The following is a 27,044-nucleotide window of genomic DNA, read 5'->3' on the forward strand; positions in this document are numbered from 1 at the left end:
TTTTAGGAGGGAACTTGCTTTCTTCGCAGCACAGTGAGCTCACAATCCAGGAGAATCCTGGAGGTCTGTGGAAGTCTACATGCACCAGCGATGGATGGCCGGGAAGAGACTGCTGGGAGCAGCAAGGCTGGTGGGCCAACTGCGGGCTGCCCCCAACCCTGCACCAAGGGCTGTGTGGAATGCCTGTCTTGCCCCTCATGCTTTCGCTGAGATCTCACCAGGAAGACCTGAGAGCCCATCTTCTGGCTACACGACTGTGGTCCCCAGCCCAAGTTGCCACAGGCACAAGCCCAGCAGGGGGTCTAGCCAGAGCCTCACCTGGGGCAGGATGATGGTCTTTGAGTTGTCAGCCCACACCACCTCCACCTTGCTGCTGACGTCCACACGGGCCACCTGGCCCACCGATGGCTGCTGGGCAAAGGGGACAAAGTCAGGGGGTCCAGCTCAAGCTCCAGCTCCCCAGCCCCTCAGGTGCTGTGCAGTGACTGACATCATGCCCACCCAGCTTGTGACAAGAACTTAGCTCCTCTGGTAAATGTAACCAGCGGCAGCTGAAGAAGCCTGACCCCAGAAGTGAGGCAGGGAAACAAGTCCTTCTGCGGCTGCTAGGGCTGAGCAGCAGCTTCACTTTGGGGTAGCTGCCCTCCTGGGGACACTGAGCCCAGAGGACTTTCAGGTCTTGTCTCCTAGAGCCACCTAGTGGCAGCATCAGGGACTGCAGCTGGTGCACAGGGCAGTGAGCAGCGATCCAGAACTTGAATTGGAAGGCACACCTCATCCTCCTTGTGAGGAGCTCCGTCCTCAGTATTGCCGATGCGGATGACGATGTCAGTTGTACGGAACCTAAAGTCAGGGTGGTCAGCAATGTCGTAAACACTCACGTCTTCCTCTTCTCCAATCAGCTGTGGCACAGGACAGGTTGTCATGAGCTATGGGTCCTACACCTAACCCCAGAGCCCACCTGAAGAAAGCAGTAGGGGCTGCACACACCTCCACATCGTCCCCACTCGGCCGCAGCTTGAACCACTTCACCATGCAGGTACGGCCGAGGTGGTCCCCAGACTGTACCACGCCGTAGACAGCAGGGTCTGGACAGCTCTGGACTAGGGAACCAGAGGAAGGAACGTGACTAGCTAAGGGATCCCGGCTAAGGAGCCCACATCTCAAGCCAGTGTAGGGTGCAAACCGTGACCTTCCCCTGTCTTGGAAGTGGTGAGACCCCTTCATGAGGGCAGTCCCCTTCTGGACCTCATTTTAGCTCTGACCCCAGATCCACTGCCCATTCTCCACAAGCCCCAACCTGGGCCCTCACTGGCAACCACCCTGCTGGCTGCCCTTCCAGAGCTGGCACTACCTCGCTTATCTACCACGAAGTCTCCGGGGCAGAACTCATTGTTGTCCAGGTGGTGTACAGGAAAGAGGTCGTTGGAGCGGATGTTGCATTCCACAGAGCCATCCTGCCACATCACGTCGGCTGAGGTCATCGTGGTCACCACCTCCACTGCCACCCTGCCAGATGCAGGCCAGTCAGCAGGCCATGCACACCCCACCCCCGCCCGCGGAAAGGGCAGAGCATCTTCCTGTCCCTTCCTGTCCCTGTGGGCTTAGTAACCTGAAACTCTGAATCCCAGGTTGGCAGGATGAGTTTCTGGTGCACAGGAAGCTCACCCAGGGTTCCGAGGCCCTGCATTCTCTGAGAACGGGACCCACTTGGGAGAGCTCAGGCAAATGTGTTCCCAGAAGGCCAAGCTTAAGGCCACCACCATCCCACCCTCTGCACCACTCCTCAGTACCACTCCTCAGTCTCCGCTTTCCACCACGGCCTACCCCAGGCGCCTACGCTGTCTCGGATGGGCGTCCCTGAGCCACTACAAGGCATGCAGAGGTGTGTGTGCGAGCACAGGCACGCACATCCAGGGGACGCACACTCTGCCTGGCTTCACGCGGACGCCACTGAGGAGGGGCACAACTCCAAGTTTACCTGTCCCCTGGCTTGAAATCTCGAGTGATTTTATTCTTCTTCCTTTTGTGTTTGCGCTTTAAGTTCTTGATGGACAAGGGGATGCTCTTTTTGCGACTTGTGCCACTGCCGCTCTGGGAGGAAGTGGTGGAGCTGGCAGAGGAGGTCACCGAGCTGGTGTCGTCTGTGTCGTCAGCAGCCTCATCATCTGCGTCCTGCTCTGCCGAGTGCAGCCTGTCATCTCTGCCTTCTTTTAGCAGGAATGGGGGCAGCTGCTCTCCTGCCTCGTGGGGCTCCTCTGCACCCTCGTCCTGCATCTCCACTGGACTGGCAGAACCATCGGGCGTCTCCTCGGGGCTGGCAGACTCCGCTTCACTCTTGGCTTTGGTTTCCCCCTTCTTGTCTGGGTCTTCCATGGAATGGTCCCGGGAACACTGGGTGTCTGGGGAGCACGACATGATCCGCACAACCTGCTTCTTCAACAGGCGCTTCACCTGCAAGGGCGGAGCAGAGAGGACGGGCTGTGAGGTGCACCTGGGCAGGCCTGGTCCTAGGCATCTCAGGCTGGGGGGATGACAGTTGTATACACCTGAGTAGCCGGCAAGGGTCCTCAGGGCTGCCCCCCAAGGCCTAAAGCACAGACAGTCCTTTTTGGCTGGAAATGGCTCAAGGCCAGTTCCTCAAATGCCCACCAACCCCCAACCCCAAGGACATACCTTCTTGGCCATAGAGCCCTCCCCCTGGGCGCAGTTTTTTTCTGGACATTCCCAGGCAATCTTGGCTGGCTCTACCTTGGCTGGGAAGACATACAGACAGCGCTCCCCAAGCTGCCGCTGAGCATGGTCAAAGCATCCGAGACGCTTCACCCTGGTTGGGAAGCAAGCGGGGGTGAGCTGAGCTGGACTCCTGGGAGGCCAGCAGTGTTCTTGAGCCTCCCCGGGCATGTGGCCAGGGGCCAGAGGCCTGTTCCGCGCGTGCCTCTGGGTTGCTGGCAGTAAGGGCGTGCTCACCTGCCTAGGTTTTCCTGGGTGATGACAGAGGGTGGGGGGCTGACGCTGTCCGTGCCCCCTGGACAGAAACTTTTGGTAATCCATGTAACTTTCAATTCTACAACCTGCACCTGGGGATGGCAGGTGGGACACGCCAGTCAGCGCAGGCTCTGACAGCACTCTCTTTAGCCAGTTGCCCAAAGCCCACTCAACCTCCACAGCAGGAAACTGATCTTCCTAGTATAGCACCAAGTACAGACACATCAGAGCAGACCCCAACTGTAACCATGGCCCACACCCAATGCCTAGGACCAGTGTCACTGCTCATACCAGCCAGGGGCCACTGGTACTGCCACTTGCTACCCTCCCACCTTGCTCAGCCTGTACAGGCTGGGCTGGGGGACGTCTGTCTTTTGGTCACTATGACCAGAGCCTGGGTTCCCTTTATCCTCAAAGCCCTTTGAGATCAACAGGGTCCAGATGTCAAAGAGTGGGGCTCAACTCTCAGAGCGGGCAGGAAAGGAGCAGCAGCTCAGCTTCAGGGTGCAGAGGTCAAGGATCTGGTTTCCTGGCCCTGGGCCCAGACCCACCTCTTCTACCACCACTCGGAACTTGCTCTTGGTGCTGAGCACGGGCTTGACACCCGACAGCCATTGGACGCTGGAGAAGATCTTGGCAGGGCCAATGAGCACCTGGCCTGGGTAGAAGCCATAGGAATCGTCAAAGAAGAGACCCTGCAGGATGTGGGGCCAGAGGAGAGTCCCTGTGAGTGGTGTCTCCTTGGGTGACCGTGCTCCCCACGCCTGTGCCTGCTGGCTGCCCACCTGCAGAAGCCCACTCACACACAGGCCCCACACGCCCGAAAACAAGTCCTGTGGCTCCAGATCAGCACTTCCCAAACCCCGGGTCCGCAGAGGTCACCGGGCACCCTTGTTCAAACACAGGTGACTCATTCCATGCTCCTTGGTCAAGGGCTCACACTCTGAGGAACAAGGCTCCAGAGAGCAGTGGTCCTGAAACCTGTTTGCTCACGCACCTCCTGTATATCTACTTGATTGCTGTGTGTGTCCATGTACTATTGTAACTACTACATCATCCTGTACTGAGAGAGACAAAGTGGGACCTTAAAGGATGAGAAAAAAGCTAACAAAAATGCAAATAAAAGTTCTAATACTGTGGGCGCGGTGGCTCATGCCTGTAATCCCAGCACTTTGGGAGGCTGAGGTGGGCAGATCACCTGAGGTCAGGAGTTCAAGACCAGCCTGGCCAACACGGTGAAACCTCATCTCCACTAAAAATATAAAAATTAGCTGGGCGTGGTGGCACATGCCTGTAATCCCAGTTACTCAAGAGGCTGAGGTTGCAGTGAGCCGAGAACGCACCACTGCACTCCAGCCTGGGCAACAGAGTGAGACTCTGTTTCAAAGAAAAAAAAAAAAAATAGGTTCTAATATTTTCTGCCTATACCCGAACTTTTAGATCCTCTGGCGCGCACCCGCCCCTTTTCTAGGAAACTGCTCTGTTTAGCTGGGTCCAGCTACAAGCTCTTTGCTAAGAAGTCCTCCTTCCAGAGGACTGAGCGATCAGAGAAGGGTGCTGGCCTGGATGGAGCACACTACCGAGTCGCTGACGTGCGGGCAGACGTCGTAGAGCTTGGCGCCATCTTCTGTGTTCATGGAGCACCTAAAACAGAGAACAGAGGTTTAGTCTGTTCTAAATCAGAGGGGACACAGGGAGTACCAAACAGCTGCAATCCTGAGATGCCAATGTGCCACATGCCCTAAATAGCACAATTCGTTTTCAACCATTAACAGCCCGAGGTAGTACAAGAAACTCTCCCACAATGAACAAGACCCCAAGTGCCACCGGATTGCTTGCTCAGCACCCTCACAGTGCCTCAAGTAAAACATCAGCCTCCAGCAGATACCCTCAATGAAAATGTTTCTCCCTATGCCAGGACAGGTCAGAAACTGAGCAACAGAATTAGGCCACGGCAGATAAGGAGAATGGTACAAGGTTAGGCCCTGATTTGCAGGCCCTGGATGCCTGCAACATCTGTCACTGCCCTTGATCAAACCTGTCATCACTGTCCCCAGGAGGAAACACCCTCCTCCCCCCTTTCCAAGAGGCTGTCCTTCCCAAGCCGATGGCTCTCTGGTGGTGAGACTCTACCTGGCACCGTTGGATAGCTTCAGGATGATCTGGTTCTTCAAGTCGTAGACCTTCCCCAGCCAGCAGTCATAGGCAATGTAGTCCCCATACATGAAGGGCTGCAGACCAAGGGGGCAGGGGCAGTGAGACACAGCAGACAATGTCCATGTCGAGGGCACAGATTCCTCTATGCCCCACTGAGACAGGAAGCGGGAGGATCTAGATGGCTCATTGTCTGGACCGGTTGGCTACTAGCCCTAAACAGCTGCAGCAGCAGGCCCTCCCTACAAGTTCTAGGCTGCATCCCAGCTGCTCTTCCCAGTGAGGAGGAAGTGGTGTTGGCTGTGGGGCTGCCTGGAGGGAACGGGGTGGGTGATGCAGGGGCAGAGGCCTGATGGCATCCATGGACATGGGACAACCATGGACACAGGACACCTGGCAAGTAGGCTGTGGAGGTGGCAGGCAGAGGAGGCAGCCACACCATTGGGGGATGGCTATATGGACAGTGCTCTGAGTAAATACATTAACACATCAAGGATATCGAGAGCCAAGGCCCTCACTGTTGGAGAAGGTGCCCAGGTGTTTACTAACAGAAAGGGAGCAGGAAGGAGGAGAAGGAAGAGGTGTCTGAGGTGTTTAGGTGGAAGTGGATGTATCAGGATTAACTCACATATTTTATTTTACTTTATTTTTATTTTTTTAGAGACAGGGTCTTGCTCTATTGCCCAGACTGGAGTGCAATGGTATGATCTTGGCTCAATGTAACCTCCATCTATGGGCTCAAGTGACTCTCCCACCTTAGTCTTCTGAGTAAGCTGGGACTGCAGGCATGTATCACCAGGCCTGGCCAATTTTTTCATATTTTTTTTTGGTTGAGATGGGGTTTCACCATGTTGCCCAGACTGATCTTAAACTCTTGAGTTCAAGTGATCCATCTGCCTCAGCCTCTCAAAGTGTTGGGATTATAGGCATGAGCCACCGCACCCGTGAACTCTGCCTGAACTCATATATTTTAATATACATATACTGCAGGCAGTGATATATTTAGATGTGTGTATACATGTAATACATGTGTATTTCCTAGTGTGTCCCAAAAGGGCCAAGTAGCAATTAGCACACCTAGCATCCAGATCTTGGGTTTTAAAAATACCATTCTCTGAAAGCAATGAGGCTTCTTGGAGAAATGGTTGATTCTGGGGCTGGACTACAAAAAGTACAAGATGAGCCTGGCACACCTCATGCCAGAAAGAAAGAAAGTGCTTAAAAAACCAACAGAAAGGGCCATGTGAGAAGGACATGAGAGCCAGCTTGAAGTGGCTCCCACTGGCTAGATCTGGGACCATCTAAACAACAGAACAGATAATAGTAGTAATTAATTATAACCAATGAATAAAACAGAAATCTCTAAGTTCATAGCGATAAAAAAAAAATGAATACATAAATGGGGCAGAAGATAAAGCTCTTCTACAGAGCAGAATGCCAGCTAAAAGAAATGAGGGGGAACAAGGGAGTCATAAAACCACCATTGAGCAACATCAGAGCAATGGCTGGTGCAGGCAGAACTGTGAATGGACGCCAAAGCTGGTGGATTTCAGGCTGACACATGACAGGGTATAGACATAATCTGGGACTATGTTCCCACAAAATACAATCACTTCAAGGGGGTAAATGGTGAGTTTATGGTGGAGAGATCTGGTGGACAACAACATGACCAGGGGTCAAAGTGAACAACCCCAGCACTTTGGCTATGGGGTACCATGGACCAGCGCAGAGCTCTGCGGTAGGTCTGCAAAGAAGCCGTGGGCATGAGGCAACACCAGATAGACCCAGGCTGAGGGTCAAGTTACTGAATGTATCACTGTTCAGGGCATGGAAGACAAAGAAAGGCTGGGAAATGATTCCAGATTGGAGAGAAAATGAAGAGATGACAACTCAATGCAAGATGTGTTCCTGAATTGGGTCCTGGATCCGCAAAGAAGAAAACAGTAGTGTTGGGACAACTGCATGTGGTCTGTGGACTGGACAGAAATTATCAACGTCCATTTCTCAATCTGGGGGTCATATGGTGGTTACACAGGAGGCTGTCCGTTATTTTTGGAAAACACACAAGAGGTGTGTGTATTTGGGGGTGGGTGACAGGGCATCATATCTGTAGCTTGCTCTCAAATGTTTTGGGAATAAAAAAGACTGGAGGGGGATCTCGGGGAGGAGGGAGGGAAGGTGATGGAGCAAATGGAGTGAAATCTTAACAGCTGAGGAACCCGGATGAGAGGGACACAGGAATTTACAACTTTTGGTAAGTTTAAAATCATTAAAAAAATAAATAATTGGAAATAATTAATTTTTTTAAAAGAAATATTAGAGGAGAAAGGAAAACACTTAAAGATAACCACACTGGCAGCCTACGCTGGGGTTGGGGAAGGGCACATCCTGACCTCACATCTAAATGGCTTACTTGAAAGCAGCGAAAACAAGGCTATAGGAGCCAGCTGGCTGCTGTGCTCGGCCTTCTGACCCAGGAAGGCTGTGCTTGGCAAGAGCAGGGAGGAGGCTAAAGCGCACAGGTCGTGCCGCCGAGAGAACCAGAGGGCCCAGAAAGCATGATGAGAAGACAGGGCTGGCTCACCCAGATGTGCTGTAGGTCCTTGCTGTTTACAGGATAGATGATGCAGTTGGTGCCAATGAGCTTGACGGCGCAGTCGATGTTGACGTCAATCACCGTGCCACACTGACTGTCCTGGGGGAGGGAGGAGGCATGCAAGTCCCACGGTGCAGCAGCCCTGGTCACCATGGGAGACCCAGCCCAGGCAACCCCAGCGCGCCCCCTGCGGAGCTGGCCAGCTCTCCCACATACAGAGTACAAGGTGGGCAGGCTCAAGTCCCTAAGGTGGCTGCCCCCAGGCCCAGGGCTGGGGTGGGGACGCAGGACTCACGGTAGATCGCATGTGCCGGACCACATCTCGGGGCACCACAGAACGGTCTTCTAGTTTCAGCTGTAAAAGAATGGAAACGTGAGAGATGTGAGAGAATGGGCTCTAAAGCCAACACAGAATACGGTTTTCTTCCAACTTCTGAAGTGTCACATCCACACTGCTAAGTGCACAAATCCTAAGCGTTCCGCTAGCAGCATTTTCACAGACCGCACACACCTCCGACCAGCACCGCGACCCACGGCGGAGCGCGTCATGTCCACAGGCCTCCTGGGGCCCCTGCAGTCACTGTCTCGCCCACCAAAGGCAAACACTCGGCTCGCCGGAGGTATCCTTCCTCACGCTGAACAGTGGGGCTCAATGACAGATCACATAAGGTCGCACTTTCATGAAGGATTTAACAGCCCATTCTACAGAGAGCTAAACATTTGCTTTGTGTTAAATCTTTTTTCTGCCCTCTGCAAGTGCCTGCCCTAGCTGATCAGTGCTGAGGGAGAGTGGGCTGGGGGAGGAGCAGGACACTGGGCTGCGGTGGGTCATCCTGAAGCCTGGCTATCACCGGACACCACGTTCTAATCTGGGTTATCCTCCTGACCAGCTGCGGCCTGCGCCTTATCTGCTGTGCTTGGAGCCCTGCAGGCTGCTAAGTAACCCTCAGGATGGTTGGCTCTTGGAGCCTGGCCAACTGTACGAGCACCTGATTGTCCCTTTATGCACAACTGGCAGCGGCCGCTGCCTCCTGCTGCTCCATCTTCCAACAGCCCAGGCAGGAGACGCTCCCACCAGGCCAGCCTGCCTTCTTTTATAGCTGGTTCCTCCAACCTGGGGCAGCTCCTCAATGGTTCTTCACTGGGTCATAATCATGGACGGGTCTCTGTGTGTGTCCACCTCCAAGACCCCAAACCACATGGCTGGAGAGCGGTTTCCTCAAATTGCCAACCAGACACTCCTCCATGGTGGCCTCCCTTGACCTGGGGGCACCGAGAGTTCACCACCAAGAAAGGAGAACCAAGTCGCTGAAAAAGGAAGACACTGGCTCAAGGTCACTTAATTGCTGGCAACGACAACTAAAACAAACTCTGTTAGTAGAAGAACATGACTCACAAAAAAAGGAAAGAAAAGCAATGGACCCCAGCACCAACCAGCAGTGCAGAGAGTCCCACAGGAACTCGTGAGCCCAAGTTTTGTTTTTTTTATTGAGATGGAGTCTTGCTGTATTGCCCAGACTGGAATGCAATGGCACAGTCTCGGGCTCACAGCAACCTTCGCCTCCCAGGTTCAAGCAATTCTCCCGCCTCAGCCTCCCAAGTAGGTGGGACTGCAGGCACGTGCCACCACACCCGGCTAATTTTTGTATTTTTAGTAGAGATGGGGGCTTCACCATGTTGGCCAGGCTGGTCTCGAACTCCTGACCTTGTGATCTGCCTGCCTCAGCCTCCCAAAGTGCTGGGATTACAGGCGTGAGCCACTGCATCCAGGTATGATCCCAAGTTTCAAATGACAACGAGCCCAGTAAATGCAGGGTTCTCGAGTCAGACACAGGAAAGTCAGGCAAACCACTCCTGCCGACACGTAGGAGGGATGACGGCAGCTGTCTCAGCATGGCTGAGGTGGAGTCACCAAGGCAGTGGACCACAGGTGGCACATGGTGCACGGTACAGAGTAGGTGCTCAGCAAGGCCGGCAGCTGTGACCACCGGCCCTGTGAGCTGCAGGTTGAAGACCCCTGAAAGGTCAGGCTCTCCTTATCTCTGCTTCAAGACCCCAGGAGGCTGCAGGGGCATGTTGGTGTGACGGTGCCACTTTTTTAACTCAAAGAACATTCTGTGCGGTCACCCTCTGTGCCCGAATCTCCACTCTGAGACATGGTATTTTTTGCGCTGCCCTACCCTATCTTAATCCCCTGCTCCCATTTTAGACTTCAAAAGGCCACAATTGCTCCCAGAGAAGTCAGAAGCTGCAGGATAGCAGACTCCAAAGCAAGGGGGACTGCACCACATGTGGCGGGAGGGCTGCCTCCACCACTTGGGGGTCCCTGAGAGAGCAGCCAGGAAAGGAGGCAAGAGCAGCACAGACACAGACCTAAATCAGTGCAGGCACTGATGGGACACTCTGTTCAGCCTAACTGCACCCTCGGGAATGCAGGGGAAACTGAGATGTCAACTCTGAGGCTGAAGCAGAAAAAAACAGCTGGTGAAAACTGGCATCGTGGCAAGGCCAGAGGCTGGCAGGGCAGGCAGTGCCCAGTGTTCCCAGGAGAAGGAGCCTGGAAACAAACGCCATTCTTCCCATGGGGTCTCCAGACAAGAGCAGCTCCACCCCACCAGGACGCTGCCTCCAGGGGCTCTTCTGACCTTTCTGTGACAAGGCATTACGTCTCTCCAAAGCCCTGATGGTGCTGGGAGCAGACTGGGAGTGACAAGGGGCTGGGGGATGGTGACATGGTGGCTACACTCCCTTCCACTGGGAATTAGAACCTGAGACAATGGCATCTGGAAGGACTTAGGATGACTTGGGAGGCTCCCGTGACTTTCCTTCCTAACTTCCTATACCCCACCCATACTGGGCAATGGCTTTCTCCAAATAAGCCCACACACTCCCATCTGTAAGCCACACCACTGAACAGTTCCTTCCAAACGTCCTCCTCTCCCTGCCCCATGTGTGCGACCTGCTTCACAAAGCCTTTCAGTGCCCCCGTCAGGAAGGAACCGCTGTGCTCCTGGTGAATGCAAGAGCTCTGGAGTTTTCCACCTCATGCTAACCAGGTGCTTCCTACCTGCCAGACAGTTCTCCAGGTGCTTCGCTGCTTTCACTCATGAAGTGCTCCACAACCCGTGAAGCACCTCACTGCCATGCTCATTTCGCAGATACGCAAACTGAGACAGAGAAAATAAGCAACGCATTCAATGTCATCACGCTCCTAAGTAGTGGGGCTGGGACCTGAACTCAGGCAGTTTGGCCCCGAGTCTGTTCTCTTAACCACATAAAAAACTCATCTCTCCCCAGAGCTAGAGAGACAGGAAAAGACTTCCGGCGGTCTACACATTTAAAGACAGTGATTCTTCTGCTTATGAAAGAAATAAACACTCTCTTCATTTCTGGGGCAAGTGGAAGGCAGCAGTGGTGGCCGCTGACTACAGATGCCTGCTGGGCGCAGTTTGCCCTCCACTTCCCCTTCTACCTCCAAAGAGCAAATGACAGGGGCCAGCTGGCCTGGCAGGTGAACACTAGAGGGCACTGTGCCCACTCTGGGAAAACACCAGATTTGTGAACAAAACTAAACCGTGGAATAAACCCAATCCCTACTGTTCAGGGGTGCCTTGCTTATAGTTTTAAAAAAATTGTTACTAGGAGGGGATCTGGGATCGGGAGGTGAAGAGATTTCAACTGTCCTCATGGGCTCTGAAATTCTAAACAACCTGAGTTGGTGAGCTATTGATTGTCTAACATTTCCTTTTTTTTTTTTTTTTTTTGAGATGGAATCTCCTTCTCTTGCCCAGGCTGGAGTGCAGTGGCGTGATCTCGGCTCACTGCAAGCTCCGTCTCCTGGGTTCATGCCATTCTCCTGCCTCAGCCTCCCAAGTAGCTGGGACTAGAGGCGCCCGCCACCACGCCTGGCTAATTTTTTCTATTTTTAGTAGAGATGGGGTTCCACCGTGTTAGTCAGGATGCTCTCGATCTCCTGACCTCGTGATCCGCACGCCTCAGCCTCCCAAAGTGCTGGGATTACAGGCGTGAGCCGCCGCACCCAGCCTATTGTCTAACATTTCTTAGAAAGTTGTAACTATCAGAGGTTTCTGAACAGAAAAAGGACAAGATAAGATACCAAAATGGTAACAGTATCTCTTTTTTTTTTTTTTTTGAGACGGAGTCTCGCAGTCGCCCAGGCTGGAGTGCAGTGGCGGATCTCAGCTCACTGCAAGCTCCGCCTCCCAGGTTTACGCCATTCTCCTGCCTCAGCCTCCCGAGTAGCTGGGACTACAGGCGCCCGCCAACTCGCCCGGCTAGTTTTTTCTATTTTTAGTAGAGACGGGGTTTCGCCGTGTTAGCCAGGATGGTCTCGATCTCCTGACCTCGCGATCCACCCGTCTCGGCCTCCCAAAGTGCTGGGATTACAGGCTTGAGCCACTGCGCCTGGCCTTTTTTTTTTTTTTTTTGAGACGGAGTCTTGCTCTGTCGCCAGGGCTGGAGTGCAGTGGCCGGATCTCAGCTCACTGCAAGCTCCGCCTCCCGGGTTTACACCATTCTCCTGCCTCAGCCTCCCCAGCAGCTGGGACTACAGGCACCCGCCACCTCGCCCGGCTAGTTTTTTGTATTTTTAGTAGAGACGGGGTTCCACCGTGTTAGCGAGGATGCTCTCGATCTCCTGACCTCGTGATCCGCACGCCTCGGCCTCCCAAAGTGCTGGGATTACAGGCTTGAGCCACCTCGCCCGGCCGGTAACAGTATCTCTAAGCCAGAAGGGGTGGTGGTTGGTTTAAAATGAACACACACTAGTTTTTTCTTTTGAGACAGAGTCTTGTTTTGTCGCCCTGGCTGGAGTGCAGTGGCACGACCTCGGCTCACTGCAACCTCTGCCTCTGGGGTTCAAGCGATTCTCCTGCCTCAGGCTCCTGAGTAGTGGGATTACAGGCACACACCACCATGCCCAGCTAATTTTTGTATTTCTAGTAGAGATGGGGTTTCACCATGTTAGTTAGGCTGGTCTCCAACTCCTGACCTTGTGATCCACCCTCCTCAGCCTCAGTGGCTTACAGGCGTGAGCCACCACACCCGGCAAACACACACTACTTTGCACACATGTGACGTGACAGTGAGGCTGCCCAGTGGAACCCAGGACCGACATCTTTTGTGCTTCCTCTGGAAACAGGAGCAGCAAACAACACAGCTGCCCTCCAAAGACAGGGATTCTGGCACATGCTAAGCGCCCATTCTCCTGCAGGTGGGATGTAGACAGAGATGCAGGGAAGGTGGTACCAAGTGCCACAAAGAAAAACTAGGCCACATGGGGGCCAGCAGGAGGAAAGCACAGTGAGGAATTTTAAATGGGTGGTCAGGAAAGGCCCCTCCAGGGTGATGCTGAACCAGAGATCGGGATGAGATGGGGAGTGAGCTTACCAAGCAGGGAGGGGTGCTGTCAAGGCGCTGGGCGGAGTGACCAGCACAGGCTGGCAGGGCTTCAAGAAGGCAGAAGCCATGGAGCCCGGTTACTCAGGCCTTAGAGAGCCACAGGGAGGGCTTGACATTGTATACTGAGCACGATGGAAGTCCCTGAAGGCCTCCACTCAGAGCCCTGCCTGATGGTGATATCCAAAAGATCACCTGATTTTGGGGCAGGGAACATGCTGAGAGAGGGAGCAGAGGCCAGTTAGACCAGTGGTTCTCACCTAGGGGTAATTTTTTCTTTTTTTTTTTTTTTTTGAGACGGAGTCTCGCTCTGTCGCCCAGGCTGGAATGCAGTGGCCGGATCTCAGCTCACTGCAAGCTCCGCCTCCCCATTCTCCTGCCTCAGCCTCCCGAGTAGCTGGGACTACAGGCGCCTGCCACCTCGCCCGGCTAGTCGGCTAGTTTTTTGTATTTTTTTTTAGTAGAGGCGGGGTTTCACCGTGTTAGCCAGGATGGTCTCGATCTCCTGACCTCGTGATCCACCCGTCTCGGCCTCCCAAAGTGCTGGGATTACAGGCTTGAGCCACCGCGCCCGGCCCACCTGGGGGTAATTTTGCTTCTCAAAGGACATTTGGCAATGTCTGGAGACACTTTCGGTGGTCATAAAGGGTGGTGCTGGGGTTCTCGTATCTAGTGGGCAGAAGCCAGAATGCTGAGCATCTTGCAATGCATAGGACAACCCTCAGCAAAGAATGGCGTGACCAACGCACCCGCAGTGCCACAGCTGAGAAGCCCTGAAGGTGCTCTGGAGACGCAGGCGCTGAGACCCAAACAATGGCGGAGAAGGTGGGTCTGCGGACCAGCCTCTGGGTGTACCAAGTAGCAAAGCAATCAAATGGCAAGTGAGGGTGAGGGACAATGCCAGGGCAGTAGGCAACGTGGCAGGAGTCTGGGCGCTTCTGTTCTGCCCTGTTTGAGCTCCCTGAAGCTCTGCTGGGGGCCACTCAGAGCAGGCATTCAGGAGTCGGGGAAACTCACTGGGGGCCTCTCCTGCCAGGAGCACTCTCCTCCACGGCTGCCTGACTCCCAAGGCGCATGCTGCTTCTCTGAGCTGCAATCTTGAGGCTGATTCCCAACAACATGGCAAAAGCAACCAGCTCGTCCTGCAGCTCCCCCGGTCCAGACCCTCATTCATACCATGGACCTTGACTGACCAGGTGGAATCCGAATTCACCGTATAAAGTGTTCCAGGAATAGAAAACACAAACGGAGGCTGATCAACATGTTGAAAATACAAAGAAGCTAAATAAAGAAGCTACTTTTTTTGGGCAGGAGGCGGGGTGGGGAGTGGGTGGGTGGGAAGGGCAGGGTTTCACTCTGTCGCCCAGGCTGGAGAGCAATCATGGCTCACTGCCATCTCCCTCCATCTCCCAGGTAATACTCCCACCTGTGTCCTGAGTCGCTGGAACTACAGGTGTACGCCACCATGCTTGGCTAATTTTCGTATTTTTTATAGAGACAGGGTTTTGCCATTTTATCCAGGCTGGTCTCAAATTCCTGGGCTCAAGCAATCCTCCTGCCACCAAAGTGTTGGGATTACAGGTGTGAGCCACTACACCTGGCCAAGAAGCTACTTTCAAGTGATTTTGAATGTCATGTCCCTGTAGGAATGGGTGGCTCCTAAAGGCTGGGCTGCTCCCTGGAGGCCCTGCCCTTATCCCAAGGCAAAAGGCGGCTTTGTGCCTGGCCACTAGCACCAGCATCTGAACACTAAAGGGGCTCCCAGTTCAAAGAGGGGAGCTGGAGGAAATCCAAAAGAAGGGGCCTGCAGGGAGTCTAAGCACTTACAGCTCAAGGCTGGAAGCCACCAGCCATGTCACAGTCATCTCCAGGTGTCAGACATCAGGGAAGGCCACACAGGAGGAGACATGGGTGCTCTCTTTTAATCCCAGAGGAAAAAACAACCCCACCTCTTCTGGAGGTTAGTGATGTAATCAATACCAGACTTTTTTTTTTTTTTTCCTTGAGACAGGGTCTCACTCTGTCACCCAGGTTGGAGGACAGTGGTGCAAGCAGGGCTCACTGCGGCCTCAACCACCTGGGCTCAAGTAATCCTCCTGCCTCAGCTTCCCAAGTAGCTGGGACCATAGGCGCATGCCACCACCTGGCTAATTTTATTTTTTTGTAGAGACGGGGTTTCACCATGTTGCCCAGGCTGTTCTTGAACTCCTGAGCTCAAAGGACCTCTTGCCTCAGCCTCCCAAAGTGCTGGGATTACAGGCGTGAGCCGCTGTGCCTGGCCCAACACTAGGTTTTCAGCTTACAGCCTGGAGTAGTCTCAAACAGAAAAGGTCCAGCATCACGCCAAGCGCCCACTGAGGCTTCGCAGACAGCCTGGGACCTCAAGGACAAGCGGACGGCCAGCCCCACACTATGTCCCTGGGGAGTGTGTAGAGAACAGGTCAGCTTGCAATGGCTCCTGACTTGGATTTGTGTTCAAAGAATGAGGCTTTCCCTTTGTAGGACTGAGTCAGACCCTAGACCTCTGAAGGTCCAGCAGCCACACGCAGGACTGAAGCTGTTGACCTAGGCCAGGACTCAAAGACCAGATTCCTAAAAGGAAGATGAGGTTAGACCAGCACTGGAAATTCCTAAATTCCAACTTGATACTTCCCAAAGAGTAAAAACAATCTGAGAAATGCCACTCCTCCACCCCTTTCCCTGACCCCCCATCTCTTACAGTCTGAGCGGGGTCTGAGTCCTACGTGTATGGAAAACGAGTGAGATTGACAGTGGTCAACTGGGGGTGTGGGAGAGACAGAGCTTCCAATTGTGCTGGGGACCTCAGGGGCTCCTAACCAGCCTCCCTCCCTCCCCTCCTGTCCCAGCTGAGGCCCCTTTGGCTCTTTGGTTGTCCCTGAGTTGGAAGGCTCTAGCTCCATGCTGCCGTGTGCCCACTCCACTGTGGGCACAGGTGTGGTGCCACTATAGTCCAAGACAGGGGTCACGTGTGTCAGTGCACATACAGATATTTTTCAGGCTAAGAAACCCAACTCGGCCGGGCGCAGTGGCTCACGCCTGTAATCCCAGTGCTTTGGGAGGCTGAGGCAGTCGGATCACGAGGTCAGCAGTTCGAGACCAGCCTGGCCAACATGGTGAAACACCGTCTCTACTAAAAATGCAAAAATTAGCTGGGCATGGGGGTGGGCACCTGTAATCCCAGCTACTCAGGAGGCTGAGACAGGAGAATCGTTTGAACCCGGGAGTCGGAGGTTGCAGTGAGCCAAGATTGCACCACTGCACTCCAGCCTGGGTGACCGGAAGACAGGGTAAGACTCTGTCTCAAAAACAAAACAAAACAAAACAAAAAACCTCAACTCAGTTTTGGGGGGTGGAAGCAGGAAATCTTGCTGATGCCTAGGATCCCACTTTTTTAGGGATTCCTATAGATTCAAGGCTAGACAAGAATACAAACATAAAACAAGGTACACATATTGTCTTTAAAGATTTTGCAAGAATCTGATGTAGAGATGGGGTGGAGGAAGTAAGGGTCAGTGACATTCAGTCCCATCACACAATGTTAATGCAGCTTGATGACCTGAGAAGCTACTTACATTAGATTGGAAAGTTTATCCCAGTGTGGATTTCTGAAAAAGCTGCGGAAATCTTAGAATGGCACATTCCCCAAAGCAGCACTTTTTTTCAAACCATGTGTTGTGACCCGTTAGTCGGTTATAGAACCAATTTAGTGGGTCATGGTCAACACTGGAAAAAAAAAATGAGGGCATTAATATACATGTGGTAAGAATAAGTACTATTAGGTTAGCACAAAAGTAAATGCAGTTAAAATATTTTGAAAAAATCCTTTCAGTTGCATATATAACATATATGTGTCCTGGGTCATGATATAAAATGTGTATTTTACTGTGGGTGACTGCTGAGAAGCTGGAGAATCTCCATTCTACTACATTCTCTACCCAGCACCTACGCCGACTCTTGGTCCTTTCTGGCCAGGCTTCAGGGCAGTTACATCAGAGGGAAGACATCCCTCTCATCAGAAGCTGGTCTTGGAACCAAAAAACACACAAACCAACACAAAACCCAAGACCCACACAGTCACACTCAGGCACTTTTAGGGTGAGGAACTTTAACTTTCTGACCTGACTTAAAATGCTACTAAATTGGCTCAAACAGTAAAACTAGGAGAGGCAGAAAATGGGGCCTCCTGTTGGAGCTGGACTCCTCTTCCAGCCTCTTCCTAAGCCTGAGTTTCCAGTTTGGACTGGATTTGAGGATACGACTGGTCAGTAATTCCGGCTGGTGCCAGTGTGAGGACTTTCTCAGAGCAGTTGACCATCACGTGGCTGAGCCCTGAAAACCCAGCAATCAGCTCACTGCCCACCTGAGGACAGAAGGTTTTACCAGCAAAGCACAAATGGCCAGGGGGCCTCACATGCCTGGGGGAGGGGAGGGAGAACCTCCAGTGCCCCTAGCTGGAAAATTCTGTCAATCATGAGCTATGGAAGCCATTCAACAGAGAAGCTGTGCTAAGACTGTTAACTGATTCAATAGTTTTTGAGTGTTTCCTATAGACTTAGGACAAGACAAGAATACAAATATGTAATTAAGAATGGGCATTAGCTTTCTAGAACTTACACTGAGATGAGAGAGATAAAATGAAATTATACCTGAAAACAGTTATATACAAGTAAATAGAGCACTAAGCTGGGTGGGGGGAACAGAAACTGAGTCCTGTTTCTGGGTGGCAGCAGGGGAAGGCAAGAGGACCCGGGTTGCAGGGGAACTGCACACCAGGGACAGCCCCCACACCCTCATCCCTGACACCCTCTCTGATCTCACATTGCAGACTCTCAGGCCGGGCAATGCAGTGCCGCTGCATCAACGCCTGGAAACTCGGTTATAGCTCGCCAGCTTGCTGGAACGGCCTGGAGGCAGAGCCTGCCGAGGGACAGAGAAAGAGGACTGAATCCAACTGCCTGCTAAGTGATGGGGAAGGACTGCAGAGATCGGCCTGGCAGGGGGCCAGCGGGCTGGTCTCTGCAGATGCTGCGGTGTTTGATATGCAATATGTGCAGTTGGCGGCAGGAGCTGGGAGCCAGCCTGCACCCCTTGGCTTGGCTCTCGGTTTGTCAACCCTGGCTTAAAAAAAGACAAGAACAGCCCAGGGCTCCTGAATTTGAAGGGAGAGGACAGATGGGCATCTTTAGGAGAAGGCAGCCTCCTTCCTCAAAAGTATAAGTAAAAGGCAGAAAAGTGATCAGCATGATTTCATGTCCTGTTCTTGTCAGGCCTGACTGGGATATCACTGCCTAACCAGTGGGCCTGGACCGCTCCATTTCAGATGTGACAGGCTGCGGTCCTGTGGCTGCCGGGCATCCCTGAAAGAAAGGAGTCGGCCAGCTGGCCAGGCACAGAGAGGTTCACAGCCTCCACACCCCTCAGTGTCTGATGCCATGTTAGCTCACGGAATGAGGGCCCAGGCTGCTAATCACACCAACTGACCCTGACGGAGCCCGCCAGGAAGGAACCCCACATGCACTGCCTCTTCCAACCCTGTGACCCCCACGGAGGAGGCGCCACTCTTGCTCTCACTCCACAGCAGACTGGGTGGCTTGGAGAGGTAAGTGACCTGCCTAAGGTCACCCAAGCCAGGACTCCAGAGCCTTTATTTTGCTCACCTGTCCTTCCTCATTGACCTGTCTGGTCCCTGAGCATGGCCCTTGCTACCCCTGGACCAACAGGAACCATGCTGCCATTCAAGTGTGGCCCTGGGCCTGGCGACGTGGCTCACGCCTGTAATCCCAGCACTTTGGGAGGGTGAGGCGGGTGGATCACTTGAGGTCAGGAGTTGGAGACCAGCCTGGCCAACATGGTGAAACCCTGTCTCTACTAAAAATACAAAAATTAGCTGGGTGTGGTGGTGCATACCTGTAATCCCAGCTACTCAAGAGGCTGAGGCAGGAGAATTGCTTGAATCCAGGAGGCTGAGGTTGCAGTGAGCTAAGATCACGCCACTGCACTACAGCTTGAGCAACAGAGTGAGACTCTCTCTATATATATGTACACAAAGTGTGGCCCTGGACTGGCAGCCCAGCATCTTCCCTCAGCTTGCTGGAAATGCACTCTCAGGCCCCAGACCTGCTGCCTGGGAATCATCTGAAAAAGTTCCCCAGATGATTCTGATGCACACCCCCCAGAGAAACAGCTAAAAGGGACTGCATCCCTCTGAGCTGCTTCTGGGAAAATTCTAGTTTTGGGGAAACAGCGGTGTTCCCCTGTAGCTATGCTCCCCAGGAGAAGAGGAGCCCTTGAAGGGGCTGTGTCCAAGACGTGGGGCAGGGCCTGCTCTCTCAGCCACGACAGACCTCACGTGGAAAAGACACAACCTCGCTGAGCCCACACCAGCTCCCCATGCTTCTCAAACACCTGCACTTACTATTTCAGGGCAGATGAAACGAACATCATCCCGGGATGCTGGCATCAATGGGACACCAGCTGGCCTGGAGAGTGGGAGTTGACCAAAATGTCACTTCTTGGCTGGATCATTAGGTCCTAAGACCCTCAACTGCCCACCTTTCCACCTCCATCTCTCCCAAGGCACAACAGCAACAAGCAGCTCATCTCAGGACGGTGAGCCAGGACTCAAATACTAACTACAACAGCACCATCATGGAGACGGGGAGGAGTTTCTGCCCACTTCTGCAGGTGCAGTGAGGCAAAGCTGTAGCTGCTCACATGGAGGCTACACGCTGCAGGGGACAGAGATGTGGAGTATAAGCTTCCGGACACAGGGGCCAGGTCCTGCAGGGGCCACAGAGTCGCCACTCCCTAGCTGTGTGTGCTAGAGTCATGCCACCTCTCTGGGCACCAGATGCCTCATCAGCTCAGTGGGCAACACTGAGGTGAATGAGCTCCAGGCCCTGGCTCCAGAGCTTGTCCCCTAAACGCCTCCTGGGGCCCTGATTTCCACCTGCCTGGCACCTCTCCCTGACTCAGGGGCAGGCTTCTGCTCTTCACATGTGGGCATCCCCACTGACCGTCAGAGCATGCCAGCCAAAAGACAACGACATCCCTGGGCAGCATGGCCCAAGGAGGCCCCCACGGCTGGGACACCAGGGCAGGTCCTAGACGAGGACATCTTCCCTGGAGAAGACAATAACATTTACAAAGGACAGAACACAATGCAAAAGTTCATGTATGGGCACATCAGGATTGAGATGTATGAGTAAAGTGAGGGGATTTTAGATACACTGGGAGAGCTATCTGAAGGGAACCAACAGGAGATCTTACAGTATTAACCACCTCCTTGTTAATATGGTCAACATTCTCTGCCCCCTCCTTTTTATGAGTGTGGACACACCCACCCCTAGTGATAAGAGGACATGGTTGGAGGCCAAATGAGAGTGCATGGGGGGCTGAACTCAGCTGGGTCTTTAGAAGCCATCACTAAAACCACCTGGCAGAGAGTGCCATGAAGGGCCTTCGACTGCAGGAGGAAAGAATGCTGAGTAGGTCAAGGGGCAGGAAACAGACGTCTGTGAAGAGACGTCTGGGTGAAGAGACGAATGCCTCATTGCACCTGCAGAAGTGGGCAGAAACTCCTCCCAGTCTCCATGAGGGTACTCTTTCAGTTGGTATTTGAGTCCTGGCTCACTGCACTCAGATGAGCTGTTGTGCCTTGAGAGAAGTGGAGGTGGAGAAGTGGGCAGATGAGGTTCAATGCTCTTCACCACCTCAGGAGGAAGGCACCGGGGAGGTCACAGAGGTGGGACACGTGGAGTGGGCCTACACCCATCCCATCCCGGGGACTGGGATAGCTGCCCCACACTGCCCTGGGGTGCCCTGAAGCAGGGACAACAGAACAGACACCAGCATGTGAGACCTGGAACCTCCGCCTTCTGGTAATTTTTTCTATACAAGTATGCATAAAACTTCCCTCTTCTAGGAGCCCAGAGCCTCCCGGAGGGCTCTCCAGGCCTCACGCAGAAACTCCTTTTATCCCAGTCCTGAAGGAGGTGCACAATTCCTGAAAGTAACAGACCAAACTGTACTTGGACTATAGGACACCGTCTTCTAGGAGCCATGCCTTACAACCAGCAACCGTGAGGCAGCATTTGGCTGTCTGCACCCTATGCTGGTCTCTGAAGGGCAACTGGTGGAAGTTAACAGTTGGAGGAAGTCTAGATATTCAATTCAGCAGTGCTGAAAGCAAAAGACTATGACGCAGTGGAAAACGGAGCAGCTCCACAGGTCCTTGGAAGGAGGAACCGGTTTTAAGGCATTTGATTTTTCAACCCAAACCCACTGAATGAATCTCTGGGTGGAGAGATTAATGTTCCCTAGGCTAATCTGATAGTTAAAACAGTTCAACTTCTGACTGCCACAGTGACTCATGCTGTAATACCAGTACTTTGAGAGGTTGAGCTTTGAGAATCACTTAAGCCTAGGAGTTCGAGAGCCAGACTGGGCAACCTAGTGAGACCCTATCTCTACAGAATGTTTTTTTTTTAGTTAGTCAGGCCTGATGGCTTATGCTCATTGTCCCGGCTACTTGGGGGGCTCTGGTGAGAGGATCACTTGAGCCCAGGGGGGTCAAGGCTGCAGTGAGCCACGATCGCACCACTGCACTCCGGCCTAGGTGACAGAGTAAGACCCTATCTCAAAAAAAAAAAAAAAAAAAAAAAAAAATCCCTTTCTCCTAAAACAAAATATACTCTGACTGCTTAGGAATATTTGTTTTTAATTTAAAAAAAAATGTTTTTAAGTTTACTGCTGATATGGGGGTGTAATGAAGAAAAAAACAGAAAAAACATTTTAAGTGAAATCTAGGGATCAAGGTATAAAAGTAAGGTGACTGAAAATAACTAAGAAAGCGAGAGTTGACTGATGCCCACCCTTCAGCACTCCCTGATACACCCTTAATGTGGTCCAGCCCTTGGGAAAGACAGAGAGGCACCAGGTCCTCAAACTGATATGGCCCCAACCTTGACCCACCTCTGCTCAGGTGGTCCAGATCCCAGCCTGGGCCGGTTTCCACGCTGACAAGAACAAGGCCCTGGGCCAGCTGCTGTCACTGTGGCAAAGGGCAGATCCCGCCAGCACGCATCCTTGGGAACCTGGGGGACATGGTTTCGCCACCTTAAAGACTTCCAGGCAGGAAGGCCATGCTGTGGCCCTGAGAACCCGATGCTCAGAGCTGTGACCAGACGGGAGCGAGGTGGTGTGAAAGTGTGGCTCTACCCACAAGGAAACCTCAGAGTCTGAGAAAGAAGCATGCCGGCAGAAGGAGGCATGCCCGCTTGGCCCCATTCCTTGGCCATGGCCCTCGGGACCCTGGTGCTCCCTGCCCCTCTTTCATCACCTCCCTGCAACTGCGAATGCACAGAAGCATGACATAACCTTGGGACAGCAGAAAGCTGCTGCCTCACTCTTGCCGCAGCTCATGATCCGGAGCCTCAACCCTATCCAGCGCTGCAGCGGCCCCCTTCGCACCACACTCCCAAATGCCAAGGCTTGGCTGCTAATCAATAGCCACACTCTGTAAATGCACCGTACCTTCCCAGGCAGACTCACGCGGAAAAGGAGCCACTCAGCAGTGCTATTTTTAAACATGCAAATATGGTAGGAAAAGGCAGTAAAAATAACACGAGAGCCCTGATCCAAGGCCAGTTCTTTCCCCGGGGGCCAGGTTCCCACTGAAGTGGGAGCAGGGGGCTATGGAAGAGCAGGGGGGCCTATCTTCCCACAGTGGTCCTGGCTTCCTGCATCGTTTTGTATTCCTAATACCTGTGATTTCAGATCAATCCCAGTGGCCAGAAATGTTACAGACTCCCCCACATCTTCACCCAAATACACCACCGAGCAACCCCACAAGCAGGCCAGGAGAATCTACCCCAGAGGCACCGGCAGGTTTCATGACCCATCCTGGAATGACTATGTCAAAACATTGCTGATTGTCCACTCCTTACAACTCTGTAACTACATCTTCCCAAGACAAACTGGGCTGGGGCACTGCAGACATTCTTTTTCACAGAGAAGCAGGAGCTTGGTAAAGGCATGGGAAGCCAAGGAGGAAGAGACACGAGAGGCCTGGGATCAAGTGCAAGCTGGGGTCTTGCACCACTAGGTGCCGGTCCTGGCAGCATTCTAAATCGGCCTGCCACACACTCTTCATGCCTGTGGCCACAAAAAACCACAGAGACAGGCTGACCCCAGTGGGTTGGCAGGGACAGCCTTGTCACTTACCCCACTAGACTCCCAAATGCTAACCTTGACAGTAGGAGTCCTCCCTTTCTTCAGCCCCCCACATTCCTGCAATTAGCTCAGGACAGGCTCAGGGAGCCTGCCTTCTAAGACAAGATCTCCTTTTTTTTTTTTTTTTTTTGAGACGGAGTCTCGCTCTGTCACCCAGGCTGGAGTGCAGTGGCCGGATCTCAGCTCACTGCAAGCTCCGCCTCCCGGGTTCCCACCATTCTCCTGCCTCAGCCTCCTGAGTAGCTGGGACTACAGGCGCCCGCCACCTCGCCCGGCTAGTTTTTTTTTTTGTATTTTTTAGTAGAGACGGGGTTTCACTGTGTTAGCCAGGATGGTCTCGATCTCCTGACCTCGTGATCTGCCCGTCTCGGCCTCCCAAAGTGCTGGGATTACAGGCTTGAGCCACTGCACCCGGCCGCACAAGATTTCCAACAAAAATAAATATAAACACAAGCATGATGTATCTGGGCTGAGTTCCTGGTAAAAGGCATGGATGGGAAAGTGAACAGGACTCAGCACCGCTCATTTGCTAAGTGGGTGCAGTCCATCAGTACTGCAGACTTCGCTCCAACAGGCCCTTGCTCCTCTGACAGGAAATAGGAAACTCACAGCTACAGTGAGCTCCCTATAGCTGAACTCAACTGTAGGGAAATACTGCAGAAAGAAGCGACAGCCTGCTGTCAGTGCTCATGGCTGACACTAAAACGCGGGAGTCATCCACATTAAAGCCACCAGAACATGCAACATGATTTGAGTGACTATTTTTTTTCTTTTTTTTTTGAGACAGAGTTTCACTCTTGTTGCCCAGGCTGGAGTGCGATGGCGCAATCTCAGCTCACCACAGCCTGTGCCTCCCAGGTTCAAGCAATTGTCCTGCCTCAGCCTCCCAAGTAGCTGGGATTACAGGCATGCGCCACCATGCCCAACTAATTTTGTATTTTTAGTAGAGACGGGGTTTCTCCACGTTGGTCAGGCTGGTCTTGCATTTCCGACCTCAGGTGATCCGCCCACCTCGGCCTCCCAAAGTAGGCATGAGCCACCACACCCGGCCCTGAGTGACTATTTTCTATTTTTCCAGGGATGGAGTCATTAGCACCATTTGAGATCCATGACAACTGGTAACTGACGCTTTGGGACCCCTGACAGAGAAGGGCTGGTGGCCTTTCCTTCATGGAGTAAAAGTCACATGCTTCCCATTTCTCCCATCCTGCTGGCTCTATTTCCCCCAGTCCCTGGATCCCAGGAGGAAGTCAACAAGTCGCTGGCCAGGAGTCTGGAGAAGACAAGACGCCACCAGACTGCATCTGAGGACCCATCCCCTCCCCAGTGGATCTGCATCCAGTGTGTTCAAGGACCACAGATCCCAGGTGGAGGGAAATGGGAAGATGGAGATGTCTCAAAGGCTCTGCTGTGTCCTTCCTTTAAGGGACAACCAAGCCACAGGAGGGTCAGGCAGGCCTGTGGTGATGTTTTTGAGACCTCTATGTGTGGTAAGTAATGGGACGTGTGCTAAGTAAGCCCAAAATGCTAGTTCTCATGGCCTCTCTAGCTTTTCCTCAGTGGCTCCCAACTATGTCAGTCACTCCACTCATGCACAGAGTGGTCTGAAAGGGAAGATGACGTGCAGAAGCACGACCTAAATGAACGACATGGGGAGAGGGCGTGGGCAAAGGGCGGCTCACCTTAACCTGGCTTTTCCCAGGCTGAGCTCCAGTCCCATCTCTCTTCCAGCAAGGGCTTGACAGGGACACAACCTGCTCTGTCATAAGGTCTGGGCCCCCAGTGACCTCTTCCTCCCATTCATCATACACTGTAGACCATTCATTCAGTTGTTCCCTTACTCATTCAGCAAAATGAATAACCACTGGATGGGCAGACGCTGTGCCAGATGCCAATGAAACATCAGGAACACGAGAGAGTCCTGCAGGGGTCCGAGCAGGACGGAGGTTCCGTCCTCAATGGCGCCGAGACACACCAGGCTGGGGGAGGTGTGGCCACCATGGGGAACAGTCATGGCTCACATGTTCCCCCAGATAGCTGCACCCAAGTTTCTACTCAGATGTCACCTCCTCAGAAGGGCTTCTCTGGCCACCATGTCTGGAATTGCTCCTCCTCATTCTCTATCTACCCACTTTATTTTTCTTCACAGCACTTACTGTTCCCACACCTGGAGTCCCTGCATACCGCTGCCACTGTCTGTGTGCCCCATGGGGGTTAAAATATGAACCCCACAAGGGCAGGCACTGTGCACCACTGCACCCCAGCAAGTGCCTGGAACACAGAAGGGTGCCTCTGAGGAATCACTAGAGAGAGCTGAAGGAAAGGTCATGGGAATTCGGAACAAGTGTCAAGAAAGGAGTGGTCAGCAATGCCTGATGCTGCTGAGAGATCCAGTGCTACGGGGAAGTGTCCCTGCTAATCTGGGCTCAGTGGTCCCAACTGGTGGCGTGGGCAGAAGCCCCAATGGCAGGGCCTGGAGAACATCTTGGCAATGCAGGAAACAGGAATCACAAGGTGGAGCTCATTCAGGAATTATGGCTGAAGAGCAGGAAAAGGAGGAAGAGGTAGGTGAGAGATGGATGTGGGCTGAGGAAAGGTCTCTCTTTAAGACATTAAAAATAGGGTCAAGCTGGGCACGGTGGTGCGCACCTGGAGCCCCAGCTACTCACAAGAGGCTGAGTTGGGAGGACTGCTTAAGCCCAGGAATTCAATGCTGCAGTGAGCCCTGATTGTGCCAATGCACTCCGGTTGGGTGACAGAGTAAGACTCTATCTCTAAAAAATAAATAACAGTAAAAATAAAAATGGGGGCCAGGCACAGTGGCTCACGCCTGCAATCCCAGCACTTTGGGAGGCCGAGGTGGGGGGATCATGAGGTCAGGAGATCAAGACCATCCTGGCTAACATGGTGAAACCCCATCTCTACTAAAAATACAAAAAATTAGCCAGGCGTGGTGGCACCTACCTATAGTCCCAGCTACCAGTGAGGCCGAGGCAGGAGAATCGCTTAAACCTGGGAGGCGGAGCTTGCAGTGAGCCAAGATCGCACCACTGCACTCTAGCCTGGGTGACAGGGGGAGACTCTGTCTCTAAATAAACAAATAAATAAAAAATACGGTAAGGCGGGAAGCTGCCAAGGGAGAGTCTGAAGATTCAGGCTAGGGACATAATTGATAGAGGTGGCCTACGGCACAATGTCCGCAAAGGAACCAGAACACAGGAGAGGAGACCTCTCTTCACACTAGGAGGCTCTCAGCTACTTCCAGCAGGATGGGTTTTCTTTCTTTTTTTTTTTGAGATGGAGTCTCGCTCTGTTGCCCAGGCTGGAGTGCAGTGCCATGATCTCCGCTCACTGCAAGCTTCACCTCCCGGGTTCACGTCATTCTCCTGCCTCAGCCTCCCAAGTAGCTGGGACTACAGGCACCTGCCACCACGCCCAGTTAATTTTTTTTGTATTTTTAGTAGAAACAGGGTTTCGCCATGTTAGCCAGGATGGTCTTGATCTCCTGACCTCGTGATCCGTCCGCCTCGGCCTCCCAAAGTGCTGGGATTATAGGCGTGAGCCACCACGCCTGGCCTTTTATTTTTGAGACAGAATTTCACTCTTGTTGCCCAGGCTGGAGTGCAATGGCACG

The 27,044-nt window shown here is 53.0% G+C and overlaps 1 protein-coding gene across 4 annotated transcripts in view; it reads right to left on the reverse strand.

The window, feature by feature from the left end:
* UBE2O (ubiquitin conjugating enzyme E2 O) overlaps window positions 1–27,044 on the reverse strand; it is a 67,429-nt gene that overhangs the window by 8,812 nt on the left and 31,573 nt on the right. For 2 of the 4 annotated variants that reach the window (XM_033182288.1, XM_033182291.1), the window contains 12 exons: window positions 8,034–8,093; window positions 7,727–7,837; window positions 5,122–5,219; window positions 4,569–4,632; window positions 3,540–3,683; window positions 2,971–3,080; window positions 2,677–2,827; window positions 1,982–2,454; window positions 1,355–1,509; window positions 991–1,103; window positions 774–902; window positions 319–411 (listed from right to left, as the gene is read on the reverse strand). In XM_033182288.1, the coding sequence (XP_033038179.1) occupies window positions 319–411; window positions 774–902; window positions 991–1,103; window positions 1,355–1,509; window positions 1,982–2,454; window positions 2,677–2,827; window positions 2,971–3,080; window positions 3,540–3,683; window positions 4,569–4,632; window positions 5,122–5,219; window positions 7,727–7,837; window positions 8,034–8,093 (1,701 nt within the window). The remainder of the gene's footprint in view (window positions 1–318; window positions 412–773; window positions 903–990; window positions 1,104–1,354; window positions 1,510–1,981; window positions 2,455–2,676; window positions 2,828–2,970; window positions 3,081–3,539; window positions 3,684–4,568; window positions 4,633–5,121; window positions 5,220–7,726; window positions 7,838–8,033; window positions 8,094–27,044) is intronic. The other 2 variants (XM_033182290.1, XM_033182289.1) reach the window with 2 other exon arrangements.

The sequence above is a fragment of the Trachypithecus francoisi genome, unplaced genomic scaffold, assembly GCF_009764315.1.
Source record: "Trachypithecus francoisi isolate TF-2019V2 unplaced genomic scaffold, Tfra_2.0 Lachesis_group20, whole genome shotgun sequence".
Lineage (NCBI taxonomy): Eukaryota > Metazoa > Chordata > Mammalia > Primates > Cercopithecidae > Trachypithecus > Trachypithecus francoisi.